Genomic DNA, 15,157 nt, shown 5'->3' with positions numbered 1-15,157 from the left:
GCGCAGGACTCAAGGGGTCCACTAGGAAGCACGACTGCTCTGCTGTGACTGTGGCCTCATGGTGGACCTGCGAGCTCAGGAGATCTGGGAGAGGTGGGCAGGTCCGGGGTGACAGAGCAGAGTGGACTGACCCGCTGGTGTCCAGCTGAGTGCTGTGGAGGGAGGTCGGGGGCAGGTGGCACTGACCGAGCTTCTGACTCCTGCTGCTGCTCTTTCTTTCACTCAGCTTCCGGGCCACCTGGACCCGAGCCACTCTGCTTCTTCTGCCTCTTCACCACGCGCTTCCTGACGTGAAGCCAGCGCCCAGCAAATGCAGCCGGGAGCCACGCGGACCCTCTCTTCTTTGTGGTGTGGGTGTTGGGTGTGTTTTCCAGCAAGTGCAAAGCTGATCGGTGCCTCAGCGCAGGGAAGAGGTGAGTGGTGCGAAATGGGACGGCCTGTGGTAGAATCCTAATTCTGCTTTTATATATTTCATGGAAGGAGAAATTCAGTCACGTGCCTGAGAGAATTTAGCTTCAGAAACAGACTGGAGGTTGAACTTGAGACGAATCACTATACTTTTCATACTACTCTCTAGCACAAATTCTATGGGATGAGGTGCAGAGGACGGAAGCTGATCTGAGAGCTAATCGTGAGTCTGTTCTCTGGACGGCGGCAGTGGTGTCAGTGGACGCACCGAGAGCCCTTTCCACGGCACGTGCTGTGCATGGGCTCTCGCGACAAGGGACGAACAGATTCAGCACTTAGAGTCACAGTAAGGACAGCAGTTCGTTCCTTTTTCCTTTTAAGATCTTGTTCTGTTTTGTTTACTCTTGTTTGCTTTGAGATGAGTGATTACCTGCACACATACAATCTTAACACTGTCGCCTGCTTTCTATTTTACCTTCCCTGAATCCATTATATGGTGCTCAACTCCCTGACAATTATCATTATTTCAATATGAAAATATGTAATGGACCTTATGGTAAAAGCAAAATAGTCTGGTTAAAATGAACACACTGCAAAGTAATAACTTAGATGTTTAAGTTTAAAAAGTCCTTTGGAAGTGATTCTGGCAACCAAACACATAGTAGTTGTGTGATAGTTTTCCCAAGGTTTTATGCAGATTCAATTTGTGCCAAATTGCAGTGCCTACAATTTTACTTTTTAACTTTCCTATTGTTTTGATTCCTGTTCAGAACACACAGTTTCAGATAAGTAATAATGAATCTGCCTTACTGAGCATGCAAAGTTCTTTTGAGAACAGAATGGGCGTGGTTCCCAGAGATGTACTGCTCTCAATCCCACTGTGCACTCATAGTTGCAAACTACGTTACGTGGATGCTGATGATTTGCTGATGGGGACAGCAGCATCCGTGGGACACTCTAAACCTCACACTGTCCAGTGTCCTGGGCCGAGTCCCTCCCTGAGTGTGCAGGTGTGTGTAGGCATCCACCTCTGTGTCTCTGCACACTGAGAGACCTGCTCAGCCCAGGTTTGCCTTTCTAAAGGTCAGGGGCTGGATTAGAGGCAGATTTAGAGCTCATCTTTCTGCCGTGCACATGTACAATAAAGCACAGGTCCTTCTCAGCCTAGAAAAAAATTTAGGGGATATATTAATGAGATAGATTTCAGTGTATCAAAGAATGTTTTTCTGCCTCTTCACCTATTTATTTATTAAATGTTTATTCATCATTATGGAACTTCCTCCAGGTGTATAACTTAGGGACACACAAAAATAATTGCTGGGTTGCTCAGTCTTCTTTATACCCTAAAAACCATGCTTTATCTCATTCTAGACAACTGAAAAAAAATGGAAGCAAATGTTAAGTAAGATCAGTAATTAGTCAGTAAAATGAAAAAGAAGACTGGGCACTCCCCTCCCTTCTCCATTGGAGTCTCAGGAAACACAGCAGAGAAGGGGAATCACACACACACACACACACACACACAGACACACACACACACACGTGAAAAAGTTCCTTCCTGACTTCTGAGATTCTATAGCAGTCATTTGACAGTGTGGTGAGCTCCAGTTCACTGTGGTGAGGGCAGAATATGTCTCAGTATAGGAAGGGACACTCAGGCAGGACCAGCTCTGTGCACAGAGCTGTGGCTGGCTTTCCAGAGTCAGAAGTTCAAGGCCCTCCCCACCCCTGACCCAACCTCAGGTTGACCTGTAAGCTAGGAGGGTCACGTTATGGGAGACAGGAGCACGGGTCAAGTCAGGTACCCTGAGAGAGAAAAGTGACTTCGAGTTCTGCAAAGCAGGTTGATGGTGTCATGCTTGTGAGAAACACGCCTTTGTTGATTTGATTAGTGTTTAAGTCTTTCCCAGGTTGTTTCATGTAGAGGCCTTTTAGTTTGAGTCTGTGCTTTCATAGGAAACTCCCTGCAATGTGAAATGAAGGAAACCTATGGTTTGCTAAATTCAGTCTTGCTGAACCTCTGTAAGTGATCAGAACAGATGCAGTGAAAGCAGCATTACTGTGTAAATTCCTGTCTCTCAGAATCCTCTACACACAGAGAGCAGAGGGGCGGAGGCTGTGCTTCTGCAGAAACTGCACCGTGTGGACTCTAGGAGGAGCTGCTCCTAGGTTCCTAGCTCTTTCTCTTGGTTCCTCTATGGCCACCAATGACTCAAGTGTCTGTGCTTCTCTTATTCCTGCTATGAAGAGGAAGATATACTTGAAAAGTCTATTAATTTATCACTACAGAAATCCAAGAAGAGGTGTTCTTGTCATCTTATTTTCTATTCTAAATAAAAGAGTAAGAAAAAGAGGTCTATGGAATGAAATGATGCAGTCAACTACAAATGACGATAACACAGAATTCATTTTCTTTCATGGGCAGCATCTGGGGAATTATGTTTATGATGCTGAATATGCACCTGATTTTCACTGGAGATCATGGGGTCCTGCTCTGCCCCCAAATTCTCCTTTCAGGGACAGGTTATCACAGGGATTGAGAAATACGGTCTTATTTAGATGCTCTGAAGACATTATTCTTTGTTGATATTTATATTTGTGATAGTATTAATTGGAAAAATAGTAAAACAAATTGATAAAAAATACACAGTAAAATGCCAAAGTGGATAACTTTTACACACTAAGGTAATTATCTTGCACAGAAAGATTTCCACATACTTTCTGAATAATTTAGCTCCTGTAGAAAATTTTGAATTAAATGTATTTTTTCTCTTTCTTTTTTAATTATTGCAATGTGAACCACCCTTCTTCCCAGATTACTTCCCAAAGACATTATAAATATTAACACACATTTAAAGCATTTTCAAATTGTTTCCATGCATTTGCATATGGAATATAAAAATGTATAAATGTACAGATGCTGTATGTATGTGTGTGGATAGTTACGTGTGCATGCGATTACACTTACATGCATACTTTATACACTCTGGGGCATGTGGGTATTGCACTAGAACAGCTCACTTACAATCCCTGCACCTCAGTTTTCTCAGCTATAACACATCTCTGTACATGTCAACCTAAAGGGACTAATACTTGGGTCATAACCACCTCAGCTCGGGATGGACCCTGTCACTTCTTGGTCACCGGGTGAGGACAGCCGGTGACGGCCCTGCCTCCACCTCTCCTCCCAGCAGCACAGAGTTCAGACCCAAAGCCTCTGTTACTCTGCTGCCCGACTTTCTGTGTGCCTTCCCTCCTGGTGAATGTCGGTAAGGCACAGATCTACACTATGCAGTTCGAGGGGAACTTAGAAAAGTGATGGAAGTGGACATGTTTACAGTGGCCTTCATGCAGATTACTTATATTTATTTCATGGAGCAGAAGAAGAAAAGGCTCCGTATGGAGAGATTTATTTATTCATGTATTTATAGAGTTCATTAAAGTTAGTGCTAGCCTGGTGAAATACAGTGGTACTTCAGCTCAAGAATTTGATTTGTTCTATGATTTTGGAAAAGAAGGCCACCTTTGTGCTTGGATGGGAAAAATGCCCATGGTCCTGTTTGTAAACCAAGGCAGAGTTTGAAAATAAAAACAAAATTATGCCAAAAACTTCGGTTTGCTAACCAAATTGTTTGCAAAAAAAGTGTTCATGGAAAAAGGTACCATTGTACTTCAATTAAGCCTGAGAAAATAAATGTTTAAGAAAAATATTGTGTATGAGTATATTAAAATTTATTTTAGAATGAAGCTAACATATGCATTCACATGGATTTTCTAGCATAAATTTAGGAAATAAATCAGAATTTGATGACTTTAGTATGTGGCATTAAGCCATTTAGAATGCTTGAAGTATAACAGAGATTTTATTGTCCTCTATTTTGATTTCTTTGAAAAGTTTTAGGTCATAAATTATTATAACAAAAATAGTAGAGTCTCTGTATGAAAATACCACAACTTTTGTCAAAATTTATTTTTCATTATGAAAGTAGACATTTTAAAAATAAATCACGGATTAGTTACTCTAGGGAAATTTTGAAAGTCAGTGATGACCTATACTTATTCACTGATTTGTCTGTTTAGGGTGAACCATACTGATTCTCAATGGAAAATTACAACCAGACCTCCACTGACTTCATCCTCCTGGGCCTGTCCCCCTCATCGAGATTTGGCCTTCTCCTTTTCACTCTCATGGTCCCCATCTTCCTGATGGCCCTGACTGGCAACCTGTGCATGGTCCTGCTCATCCTCCTGGACGCCCAGCTCCACACACCCATGTACTTCCTGCTCAGTCAGCTCTCCCTCATGGACCTCATTTACATCTGCACCACTGTGCCCAAGATGGCTTCTGGCTTCCTGTTTGGAAACAAGTCCATCTCCTTCATTGGGTGTTGGAGTCAGAGTATTTTCTTCACAACCTTAGCAGGTGCAGAAGCGCTGATCCTGATGTCTATGTCGTATGACCGCTACGTGGCTATTTGCTTCCCTCTGCACTACCCCATCCACATGAACAGAAGAGTGTGTGTGCTGATGATCCTGGGATCCTGGGCCATGGGTGTCATCAATGCCTGTACTCACACCTCATATGTATTCCACATGCCTTACTGTAGGTCCAGGACCATCGATCACTTCTTCTGTGATGTCCCAGCCATGGTGACTCTGACCTGTAGGAACACCAGGGTCTACGAGTACACTGTGGTTGTTAGCACTATCCTCTTTCTTGTGTTCCCTTTCCTGGGTATTCTGTGTTCCTATGGTCGTGTCCTTCTTGCTGTCTACCGCATGCACTCACAAGAAGGCAGGAAGAAGGCCTATTCCACCTGCAGCGCCCACCTCACTGTGGTGACTTTCTACTATACACCCTTTGCTTACACTTATCTCCGCCCAAAGTCCTTCCGTTCTCCATCAGAAGACAAGGTTCTGGCCGTCTTCTACTCTATCCTCACCCCAGTGCTCAACCCCGTGATCTACAGCCTGAGGAACAAGGAGGTGCTGGGGGCCCTGAGGAGAGTGGCTTGGAGAATCTGCTCTGGGAAAATGTAGGCAAATTTATGCCTCAACTTGTTGAGCAGACATTCACTAGAAACTCATTTCCTATTACAACCTCAGGAGTTAAAATTAATCTTAAAGATTTAAACTTCTTAAGATATGACATAACAAATGGGTGTGCAAGGTGATAACTTTTAATTTTTCTTGCTTTTTCCCCACCAAAATAATGAGCATATATTTTTCATTACTGTAAGAATGGCATTTTATTAGCATGAGCAAATGTAAAACAAAAACAAGGGAACCATTGCAATGTTTCAAATTATGAGATCTGATGCAAAATGCTGCTGAGTGTTTAAGTTTTAAAAAATAACACTATAAAAGGCACTGCCCTGAAGCCCCTCTGAACCCTTCACTTCAGGAGCATGCTTATCCATCCTTGTTGCCACTTTCTGAAGTGGTTCGCCACCTGTTTTCTGGTCATTAGTAGAGCTGTTATGACCCCCGTTATGTCCTGAATGGATTCAAACAATTGCCCTTCCGTGGTGATTCTGAACTTGGAGAAGGGCCAGAATTTGCCTGGTGCCACCGCTGGTGGAGAAAATGGATGAAAACACGCTTGGATGTTTTCCATCAGATTGTCCTGGTCGGCAGAATTCACTATATTTTTTATCTCACCTCTAACGATATAAAAAAGAGGTTTCTAGACCTGCATCAGAAGTGACAGCACCCAGATAAATGTGTCCCAAGTGAGGGCAACAATTTTGACAGGAATTGACTTCAATATGTATTTCTCTGATATCACTTTTTTAAAAATTAAACATATTACTTATACTGTGATTGCCTGTGGTATTAACATATTGATCCTACATTTCTGTATAACTTAATTTTAGCAAACAATCCCAAATTACAATAAAAATTTGTAAAAACAGCCGAGAACGACACGCACGCACTCATAAAGTGTGGTGTTCTCAGCTAGCACCAGCGACCTGCACAGACCAGGAGCATGGGCCCCGCTTCTGTGCGTCCATGTGCCAGAGTTTGCACTCTCACTGTATGCAAGGAGGGCACAGCCGGTGATGTCCCTGTAAACCTGGAACTGCAGAGAAGCACAGTTGCACCCACTTCACACATTTCATAAAGGAAATCCTCTCTGTTACTCATGTCACTCTCTGAAGAGCTAAACGTCTGCCTAGGGATGCCCACATCATTCTCATGATCTCCTGTCAATTTTGTCGAAACTTAAGCCTTGTACAATGTTATTATTTTAAAAAGCACATTAATAAATCCCATCAGTATCTGGGGTAAAACATTAATGATGTTTTTCATCTTAATTATTTTTGGGATACATTAAAGATATACAACATAATGACATCCATCTTTAGAAATTTACACCTTTATGTAATCCATCTTGGTTCACGTTTTTCCCCATTCCCCTGCCCTCCCTTCAGCCCCTCCACCCCTCCTATAGAGACTGTGTTTCCATTTTTCTTATTCTCATGTTTTCCCTTTCCCTTCTTTCCTTTCCCCTTTGCCTGCTACTTCCCCTACTTGCTTGGGAACTTTTCTTCTCATTTCACATCATGAATTTTACATTTTGGTACTTATTTACTCTTAGTATCTCATACCAAGGGAACTATTTGATATTTACACAGGTGGGTCTTATTTATTTCACTCAAGAATATCACCTCCATGGGCATCCATTCAGCTATAAATGTTTCTAATTTATCAGTTTTTATGGCTGAGTAGTATGTCATTATATTATTTTTAAAAGCACATTTTCTTTATCCAGTCTCCAGGTGATGGGCAGTTGGGCTGCTTCCAAGTTGTAGCTATTAAACATTGTGCCACTATAAACAAGAGTGCACATATATCACTGTGGTATGATTCTTTTCTTTGGGGAAGATACCTATCAGGGAAATATCTGGGTCAAATGAAACTTCCAATCCTAGTGGTTTGAGGTATCTCCACACTGATTTGCACTGTGGTTTCACCTGTCTTAGCTCCCACAAGCAGTGGAGCAGAATTCCTCTTTCCCCACACCCCTGACTGCACTTGCCATGGATTGATTTAATGATAGCAGCCATTTCTTTCTGGGGTGAGGTGGAATCTCAGCATTGTTTTCATTTCCATCTCTCAAATGACCAGTGATGTTTAATATTTTCTTCATATCTTTATTTGATATTTCTACTTCTTCATCTGAGAAATGTCTGTTCATTTCAGATTCCCAGCTATGAACTGGGTCTTTAAATTTGGGAGGTCTGACATTTTTAAGTTCTTTTTATATTCTGGATAGTAGATCTCTGTCTGAGGAACAGCTGGTAAAACATATTTCCTACGTTGTGGTTGGCTTTTCATTCTGTTGGTGTTTACTTTTGCTGTGCAGAAACTTTTAAAGAGAAGAAATCCCACTTTTTTTTTTTGCTAGTTCAAATATAACTGACATTCTGTTCATGAAATCTCCTCCTATGCCATTGTCTTTAAGAGTTCTACCTAGCTTCTCTTCCAGCCAGTTTAGTGCTTCTGTTTTAATTTTTAGATATTTAATTCATGTTGATTTCTTTCCAGTGCTCTGTGAAAGATATAGGTCTAGTTTTAATCTTTGGTAAGTTGAAATCCAGTTTTTCAAGCACCATTATGAAAGAGGCTCTTTCCTCCAGTGAGAGCGTATGGCTCTGTTGTTGAAGATGAGCTGGCTGAGTGTGCCTGGAGTTGTTTCTGCATCTTTTAATCTGTTCCACTGGTCCTTGGTTCTGTTTCTTTGCCAGTACCATGCTGTTCTTTGTTTTGTTTTATTTTGTTTTGTTTTTACACAGTAGCTTTGTAGTATAGTTTCAAGTTACGGATTGTGATAACTCCTACTTGTCTTTATTGCCTCGAATTGGTTTAGCTATTCTAGATCTCTTCTTGTTCCAAATGATTTTTTTTCTTTTGTACCAGGGATCAAATTTGGGACTTTGCACATGCAAAGCAGGCAGCAGAACCACTGAGCTAAATCCCTGGCCCTTGAAATTTTGGATTGTTTTCTCAAGCTCTGTGAGGTATGTTGTTCGGTTTTCAATTGGTATTTTTTTGAATCTATATAGCAGTTTTGGAAGTATGGCCCTTTACACTATGCTAACTCTTCCCACCCAGGAGCAGGGGATGTCTTTCCATTTTCTGATACTTTCTTCAATCTCTTTTTTCAGAGTGCTATAGTTTTCAGACTGGAGATCTTTGATTTCTCTTGTTAAGTTGATTCCTTATTTTCATTTTTTGAATGCTATTGTAAAAGGAATTGTTTGCCCCAATTGTTTCCCCTTGACTCTGTTTTCATGTACAAGATAGTTATTCTAACCTTTTGTATTTAATTTCTGTCATACCAGATGGTTGCATTCTGCTAGGCTTCCTGAGGCTGTGATTCTTGTTGCCATTGCCTAGGATATAGTTTAAAATCTTTCGGGATGCTGGTTTTGTATTCATGAAGTTCCTAAGTTTCTCTTTGTCAGGAAAGTATCTTGTTTTTGAATGATAGTATTTCAGGGTATCTCAGTCTTGGTTGGAGGTTGTTTTCCTTTAGAGCTTTAAATGCATCACCCCAGGCTCTTTTTGCCTTAAAAGTTTGTGTTGCAAAGTCTGATGTGAGTCTGATGTGCTTCCATTTTTATATCATTTATTATTTTTTTTTAAATGCATCACCCCAGGCTCTTTTTGCCTTAAAAGTTTGTGTTGCAAAGTCTGATGTGAGCCTGATGTGCTTCCATTTTTATATCATTTATTATTTTTCTGTGACTGCTTATAGAATTTTTTCTTCCAATGGGTTTCTGGAATCTTAACTATTATATACCTATGTGTAGATTTATTTTAATCATGGTTAGTTGGAGTCCTATATGCCACACTTATCTGTATGTGAAGCTTTTTCTTTTACTTTGGAAGTTTTCTGCCATTACTTCTGTGAGCAGCTTTTTAATGTTGTCTGCACTCTCTCCTGTTTCTTCATTGACTCCCATCAGTTTTACATTATTCTTCTTTGCATCATCTAGCAACTACTGGATTGATTTCTCATGGTCCTTTACTATTTTTAAGAAATTTTTTCATTTCTTTATCACTAACTGCTGTCTTATATTCTGTATCTGAAATTCTATATGCACATTGGCTCATTCTGGTGCCTAATGTTTCAGTGGGGTTTCTAATCTCTTTGGAGTTTGAAAATCTCTTTGTATTTCTTTTATGGATTTCATTTCTTTCCCATGTCAGGATTCCATCATGTTCCTCAGCTCCACCATTGTTTTTTATCTGTATCCATTCTAGATTTATTAATCACATCTTTCACTATGGGAAAAATCTCTGCTGTTACCTGACAAATTATTTCTTATTTCATTTTTCCAGATCCCCTTTTGTGTTCTGTTCAGGGAGTCCAGGCCACGGAGCATCAGTATTTCTATCTCACCTCCCTTTGGGGTTTTCTTAGTTGATCTGAAAGTCTGGTTTTGAGACCAGTTTATGTGTCTTCTTATTTCAACAGATGCAGCCTTCAGTGCCTTTGTTCAAGTAACTTTTTGCTCACCCAATGGTCTTCAATTCTCAGCAAGCCACTGAGGGGCCTTTTCTTTTCTGCTCACCAGTAAACTAACTCCTGTGTTCAGAACGGTGGCCTTCTGGCTCCCTGAGCTCACCTGTTTTCTGGGCAGGCTTCTGGCTGGGGCCTGTGCACACTTGGGATGGTTTCTAGGTGAGCCTCTTGCTGGGGCCTTTATGTGCTTGTTGTCTGGGAGGGCCTTTGCCTGGGGGCTGTGCTACCCAGTTCCTGTTGACTGAGCATGCTTTTGGCTAGGATCTCTGGGCACATATGGATGGTATTAGGCCTAGCCTCAGGTTGTTGCTTGTGCACCTGTGCAGCTCTTTATCAGGCGTGGCCTTGGCTGTGGCCATATCTATGGGGCAGGAATCTGGCTAAAGCTTGTGTACCTGTGCAGGTCTTTTCTGGGTGGGCCTTTGGTTTCTGCTGGTGTGCCCAAGGTTGGGTTGGGCAGAGCCCTGGCTGGGATCTGCCTCCAGCAGGCCATACTGGTCCACAGTGTTGCTCGCCAGGATCTGCCCACACTAACCCATGCTATGGCTGGGGTTCTGGATGAAGCTTGTGTGCCTAAATATTGAAGGCTTTGATGTCAAATGTTGGCAATGAATTGGGAAGAATATTGAAAGCAAATTACAGACACTGTTGTAAGTTCATTATTACTGGAAAGCTTTGCATGAGAAGAAAGGAAGGGACCTATCTGTGCCTCCACACACATTGCAAATACACGACTGTGACTTAGAGGAAACCTGCTAAAATTGTTGCACTATTATAAGAAACATACTTGAATGAAAAAGAACAGGTATATAGAATACCTGTTCAATTTAGTATACAAAAAGAAATAACAAGAAAATCTCTATATTTTAGGGGAAGGCTTTCTTCTAATAATTCACTAACTAAATTGGAATTTGCACTGCTAATTTCAAGGACATTCAGTGCTTTATTTACAAGATGAACTAATTCTTCATTTCAAATTTTTGACTATGTTTGCTATTGTTAAGGAATTATATGAAAACTCATTTTTGTATAAATTTAAAAACTTGTAACAATGTGGGATATATTAATTTGTGACTATTAAGAAAGTAATTTTTATTTAGTTTTGTTTTTTGTTACCAGGGATTGAATGCCGCTCCTTGCTCTTGTGAGGCTGGAGGCAGCACCACTGAGCTAAATGCCTGGCCCTTTAGTTTTATTTTTAACAAATGAACACTGACATCTACTTCAAACATGATTTTATTGATTCATTTCTGTTTTCCATTAAGTAAACTAAATGCTTACTATTGTGCGTCAACACCTGCACTCAGGACACAATCACCTTTGACCTTTGTTCTACCTTAGGAAATGTTCACTCATCACTTAGCCCAACTGAGAAATCAAGACCAACAGCTTCATGTTTGGAAGTCTGTAAACCCAAGCAGAAGCCTCACCCTAATACCCAGCACTTCCTCACAGGGGTCTTGGCAAACGCAGACCTCTGAGCTGGCCTGGGCCAACACCCTTGTCCTGCTTCCAGCTGCCGACCTCAGGACGTGGAGCTGAGTTCTCGTCACCCTGCAGGTCCTGCCTGCAGGCTGAGCTCAGGGGATCACAGAACCCAGGGCTTTCAATGGGGGAGCTGGTATGTGCAGAGGGGGAGCGGAGGAGGACTAGGCTGCAGAGGGTGGTCAGCCGGGCAGGGAGGAACCACAACATGCACCCAGACACAGGCCCTGGCCTCAGCTCCTGCCTGCCAGGGACTTCCAGACATAGACACCACGAGGCTGACGGAGACATGGACGTACTCTGGGACAGCTCCAAGTTGTGCTCGGGCCGGAATAGCCTGAGGAGGAATGTAAGAGAAGTTGGCACAGTGGGAACCAAACTCCTGAGGACCCCTCCCCCCTGGTCAGCTTTGCAGACCAAAACTCCTTGGCAGAGGGGGCTGGAAGAGGAGAGGAGGGGTGAGCTCTGCCTGGTGAGTTGCTGGTTAGAGTGGGGTCGGAGCCATGCACAGGCGCAGGTGCACAGGGCAGGGTCAGGTGGGGAGGGGGCAGGTGTGCAGAGGAGAGGGAACACAGCATGTTGCCTTCTGCTCAGGTGCTCAGTGCAATCACCAGGCTCAGCAATGGGGTGGGGGCAGGGCACGATGGATCCTGGGTGTTGCGGCATCTGTAATGTGTGGGTGAGGAAAGGCGGGTGCCTGGAGGCCTCCTGCCACTGAAGCAGTGACTCAGACAGGCACCTGGGCAGTGGATTGGCGCCCTCATCTCTGTTGCCCATGACAGTTTTACAGAACAGGTTAGAGTGGGGGCGTTGGCAGGGGAACAAAGATCAGAGTGGCTTAGAGATGTGGATCCTGTTAGGATGATCGAGGTACTGATGTCACCACAGCAGTGGAGGAAGCACTAAGATCTCCCAAGTTCCCACAAGTCGGGCGTTGGTGTGACAGAGAAGAGTAAGGGCTGGTTCAGTGCAGTACTTCTGAATGCTGGAGAAAGTGTGCATTTGCCATCAGAGCTGTAAACTGCAGAGAAAAGCAAGGCCGCTTCAGTTTAAGGGCATCACTTTGTGGTGTGGAACCAAATGTAGACTCGCTCCCCAGTGAGCTTCACTGTGCAGGCTGTGAGGGCTGGGTTGGCCATGGAACCAGCTCGCGGAGTGGGGAAGCCCACAGCCTTGTGTGTTGCTGTGCTCCTGACACAGACCTTGGTACAGGTCCTGTGCTCTGCCCCTTCCTACCTGGAGCTGCTCCCAGCTCTACTTTCCAGCCACCAAGGACTGAGCGGCTTTCCTCAGCCCCACAAGGCCGGCCTGGTGCTTCAGCTCTAGAGCCCGCAGTCCTGATCCAAACTTCTGCAGTGGGACTCAGCCGAACATTTCCTCCTGCAGGCTGTGGAGTCAGGTGTCAGGCCCAGCTCACCCACGGCACCTACCGCACTGTCCTGGTGTCTGTGTGTGAGACTCTTCAGTCACCTTCTTGGGAAAGAAGAAAAGGCTTTTCAGTTTGATCAAGGTCGGGGAAGACAAGCTGACATTTGTAGATGAAAGGGTTGAATGTGTTCTAGATGTGCCAGCTTCACTGTGATGTATATAGCATCAGCCTGACTGAAATGTTGACGTGATCCTGGTTCTGAGCTTATTAACTACACATAAGAGAACACAAGCAAAAGGATAAATGACGAAGCGATTGAATACTTTCCTGCTTATGCATCTCCATGAGTGTGGTGTAATGTTAGTAGCAAATTATCAAAATATGGATTTGTTACACTAGTTAATCATTACTTGTAGGAAACAAGTTTTCTGATGGAGGTGGTCTCCCGCTTTACACTTTGCTCCAAACAGCAAGAGTAAGTTTTCTGGGAAGGGGCCTATATCTGCCACCTCCCTGTTTTTCTGCTCCTCTTCTTTTGACCCAACAGTGAATTTAACTCATACTCGATAGTTGCTTAGTAATGAATAAGTTAAAAATATCATATGCTTTCCTGAGTATAAAGAGTTTGCCTAATTGTGTAATCGTATAGGATGTTCTTCGAAAACAAAGAACATAGTGATTCGTCGCTGATTTCCTTGTAGGTATTAGTTATTTCCCCTAAGTACTCCAGTAATGACCATTAATAATGAAAAGTTAAAAATTGCACCAATAAAAAGGAAAAGCCTCCCCACCCCTATATAATCATGCCTTGATAGTGGGTCAGGGCCTTCAGTTGGAAGCCGCTGTGACGGTGCCACTGGAGGAGGTCCAGGCTCAAGCTTGCCATCAGCTCCTCGTGTGTTTGCATCAGAGGAGATTCCTGGGTGGTCTGCTTGGGGATTTTGTGACTTGGGTACATTGCTCAGCCTATCAGGTGCTTACTATCTAAAATTTGGGAATACATGAACAGTTTTCAAGTAATTTTATATGCAGCTTAAAGCATTTTTCTATTGTCAGATGAAGGATTTAAAAGAGATTTCTTTTTCTAAACCACATTTTTCTCAGAACCTGTGCTTCACACATGTTGTTAAAATGCAGAATGCTCCTTCATCTCTTTTCCTCTGAGAGCAGCTCACCTGTGTGAAATCATGGACCATAGGAGATTTCATTCTCTAGGGCTCCTTGACCACACCACAGGCCACCACAGTCTCTTTGGGGTTGTCCTAGCAGCTATGATCCCCTCCCTCCTTGGCAATGGCCTCATGGTGCTCCTGATTCACCAGGACCCCCGGCTGCACACACCCATGTACTTCCTGCTGAGCCACCTCTCCCGCATGGACACTGTGCTCATCTCCACCATCGTGCCCAAGATGGTGTCTGCCTACTTGACAGGAAGAAAGTCCATCTCCCCAGTGGGCTGTGGGCTACAGATCTTCTTCCAGACAACTGGGGGTGCAGAGTGCTTCCTTCTAGCTGCCATGTCCTGTGATCGCTATGTGGCTGTGTGCCACCCGCTGCGGTATGCCACCCTCATGAGCTGGCCCTTGTGTCTGAGAATGGCTTTGGAGTCCTGGCTCCTGGGGGCAGCTGATGGAGTCATGCAGGCTGCTGTTTTCCTGAGCTTCCCCTTCTGCAACGGACACGAGATTGACCATTTCTTCTGTGAGGCCCCCACACTGGTGCGCTTGGCCTGCAGTGACACCTCTGCCTTTGAGTATGTCATGTACATCTGCTGCGTGCTGATGCTGCTCATCCCCTTGTCCCTCATCCTGACATCCTCCGGCCTCCTCCTCACTGCTGTCCTGCAAATGCACTCCACAGAAGCCCGCAAGAAGGCCTCTGCCACCTGCATCTCCCATTTGTCTGTGGGGGTGCTGTATTATGGTGCTGCCATCGTCATCTACATGAGACCCAAATCCTGCAGATTAGCTAAACATGGTAAGGTGGTGTCTGCCTTCTACACCATCTTCACCCCTATGATGAACCCTGTGATCTATAGTATGAGGAACAGGGAGGTCAAGGGAGCCTGGGGAAGTGTCTGAGCCGGTGTGCCTGTGCTGCCTTAATGGGACTGATAGTGTATTTATTTGTTTAAACATTGAAAGCGGCGTAAAGCGTGTGTTCAGGTTTTTTCTCTTTACAGAGGCAGCACACACACATACACTTACATACACACCCATAAGTATTTATTGGGTTATTTACTTATTTATTTTTATCTTTTTGGTACCAGGGATCAGTCTTGGGACCTTACGCTTGTGAGGCAGGCAGCGGAGCCACTGAGCTAAATTCCCAGCCCCTATATATCTATTTTTTGATGTTTG

At 43.6% G+C, this 15,157-nt stretch overlaps 2 protein-coding genes across 2 annotated transcripts; both read left to right on the top strand.

Moving 5' to 3' along the window:
• The first annotated feature begins 354 nt into the window (after positions 1–354).
• Positions 355–5,448, top strand: LOC104858185 (olfactory receptor 2L3). The gene is made up of 2 exons (XM_010618276.2): positions 355–413; positions 4,489–5,448. Exon 2 carries the CDS (start codon positions 4,510–4,512, stop codon positions 5,446–5,448), a length of 939 nt encoding a protein of 312 aa, XP_010616578.1. The 5' UTR covers positions 355–413; positions 4,489–4,509.
• Positions 5,449–13,984: 8,536 nt separating this feature from the next.
• On the top strand, positions 13,985–14,931 carry LOC104858244 (olfactory receptor 2T8). The gene is given in 2 exon segments (XM_010618330.2): positions 13,985–14,858; positions 14,861–14,931. Coding segments are annotated over 2 exon segments (945 nt in total).
• The last annotated feature ends 226 nt before the right edge of the window (positions 14,932–15,157 follow it).

Source organism: Fukomys damarensis, unplaced genomic scaffold, assembly GCF_012274545.1.
Source record: "Fukomys damarensis isolate Sample0158 unplaced genomic scaffold, DMR_v1.0_HiC HiC_scaffold_3, whole genome shotgun sequence".
NCBI lineage: Eukaryota > Metazoa > Chordata > Mammalia > Rodentia > Bathyergidae > Fukomys > Fukomys damarensis.
The sequence above is the reverse complement of the archived record's forward strand: the minus strand, read 5'-3'. Positions and strand labels throughout refer to the sequence as shown.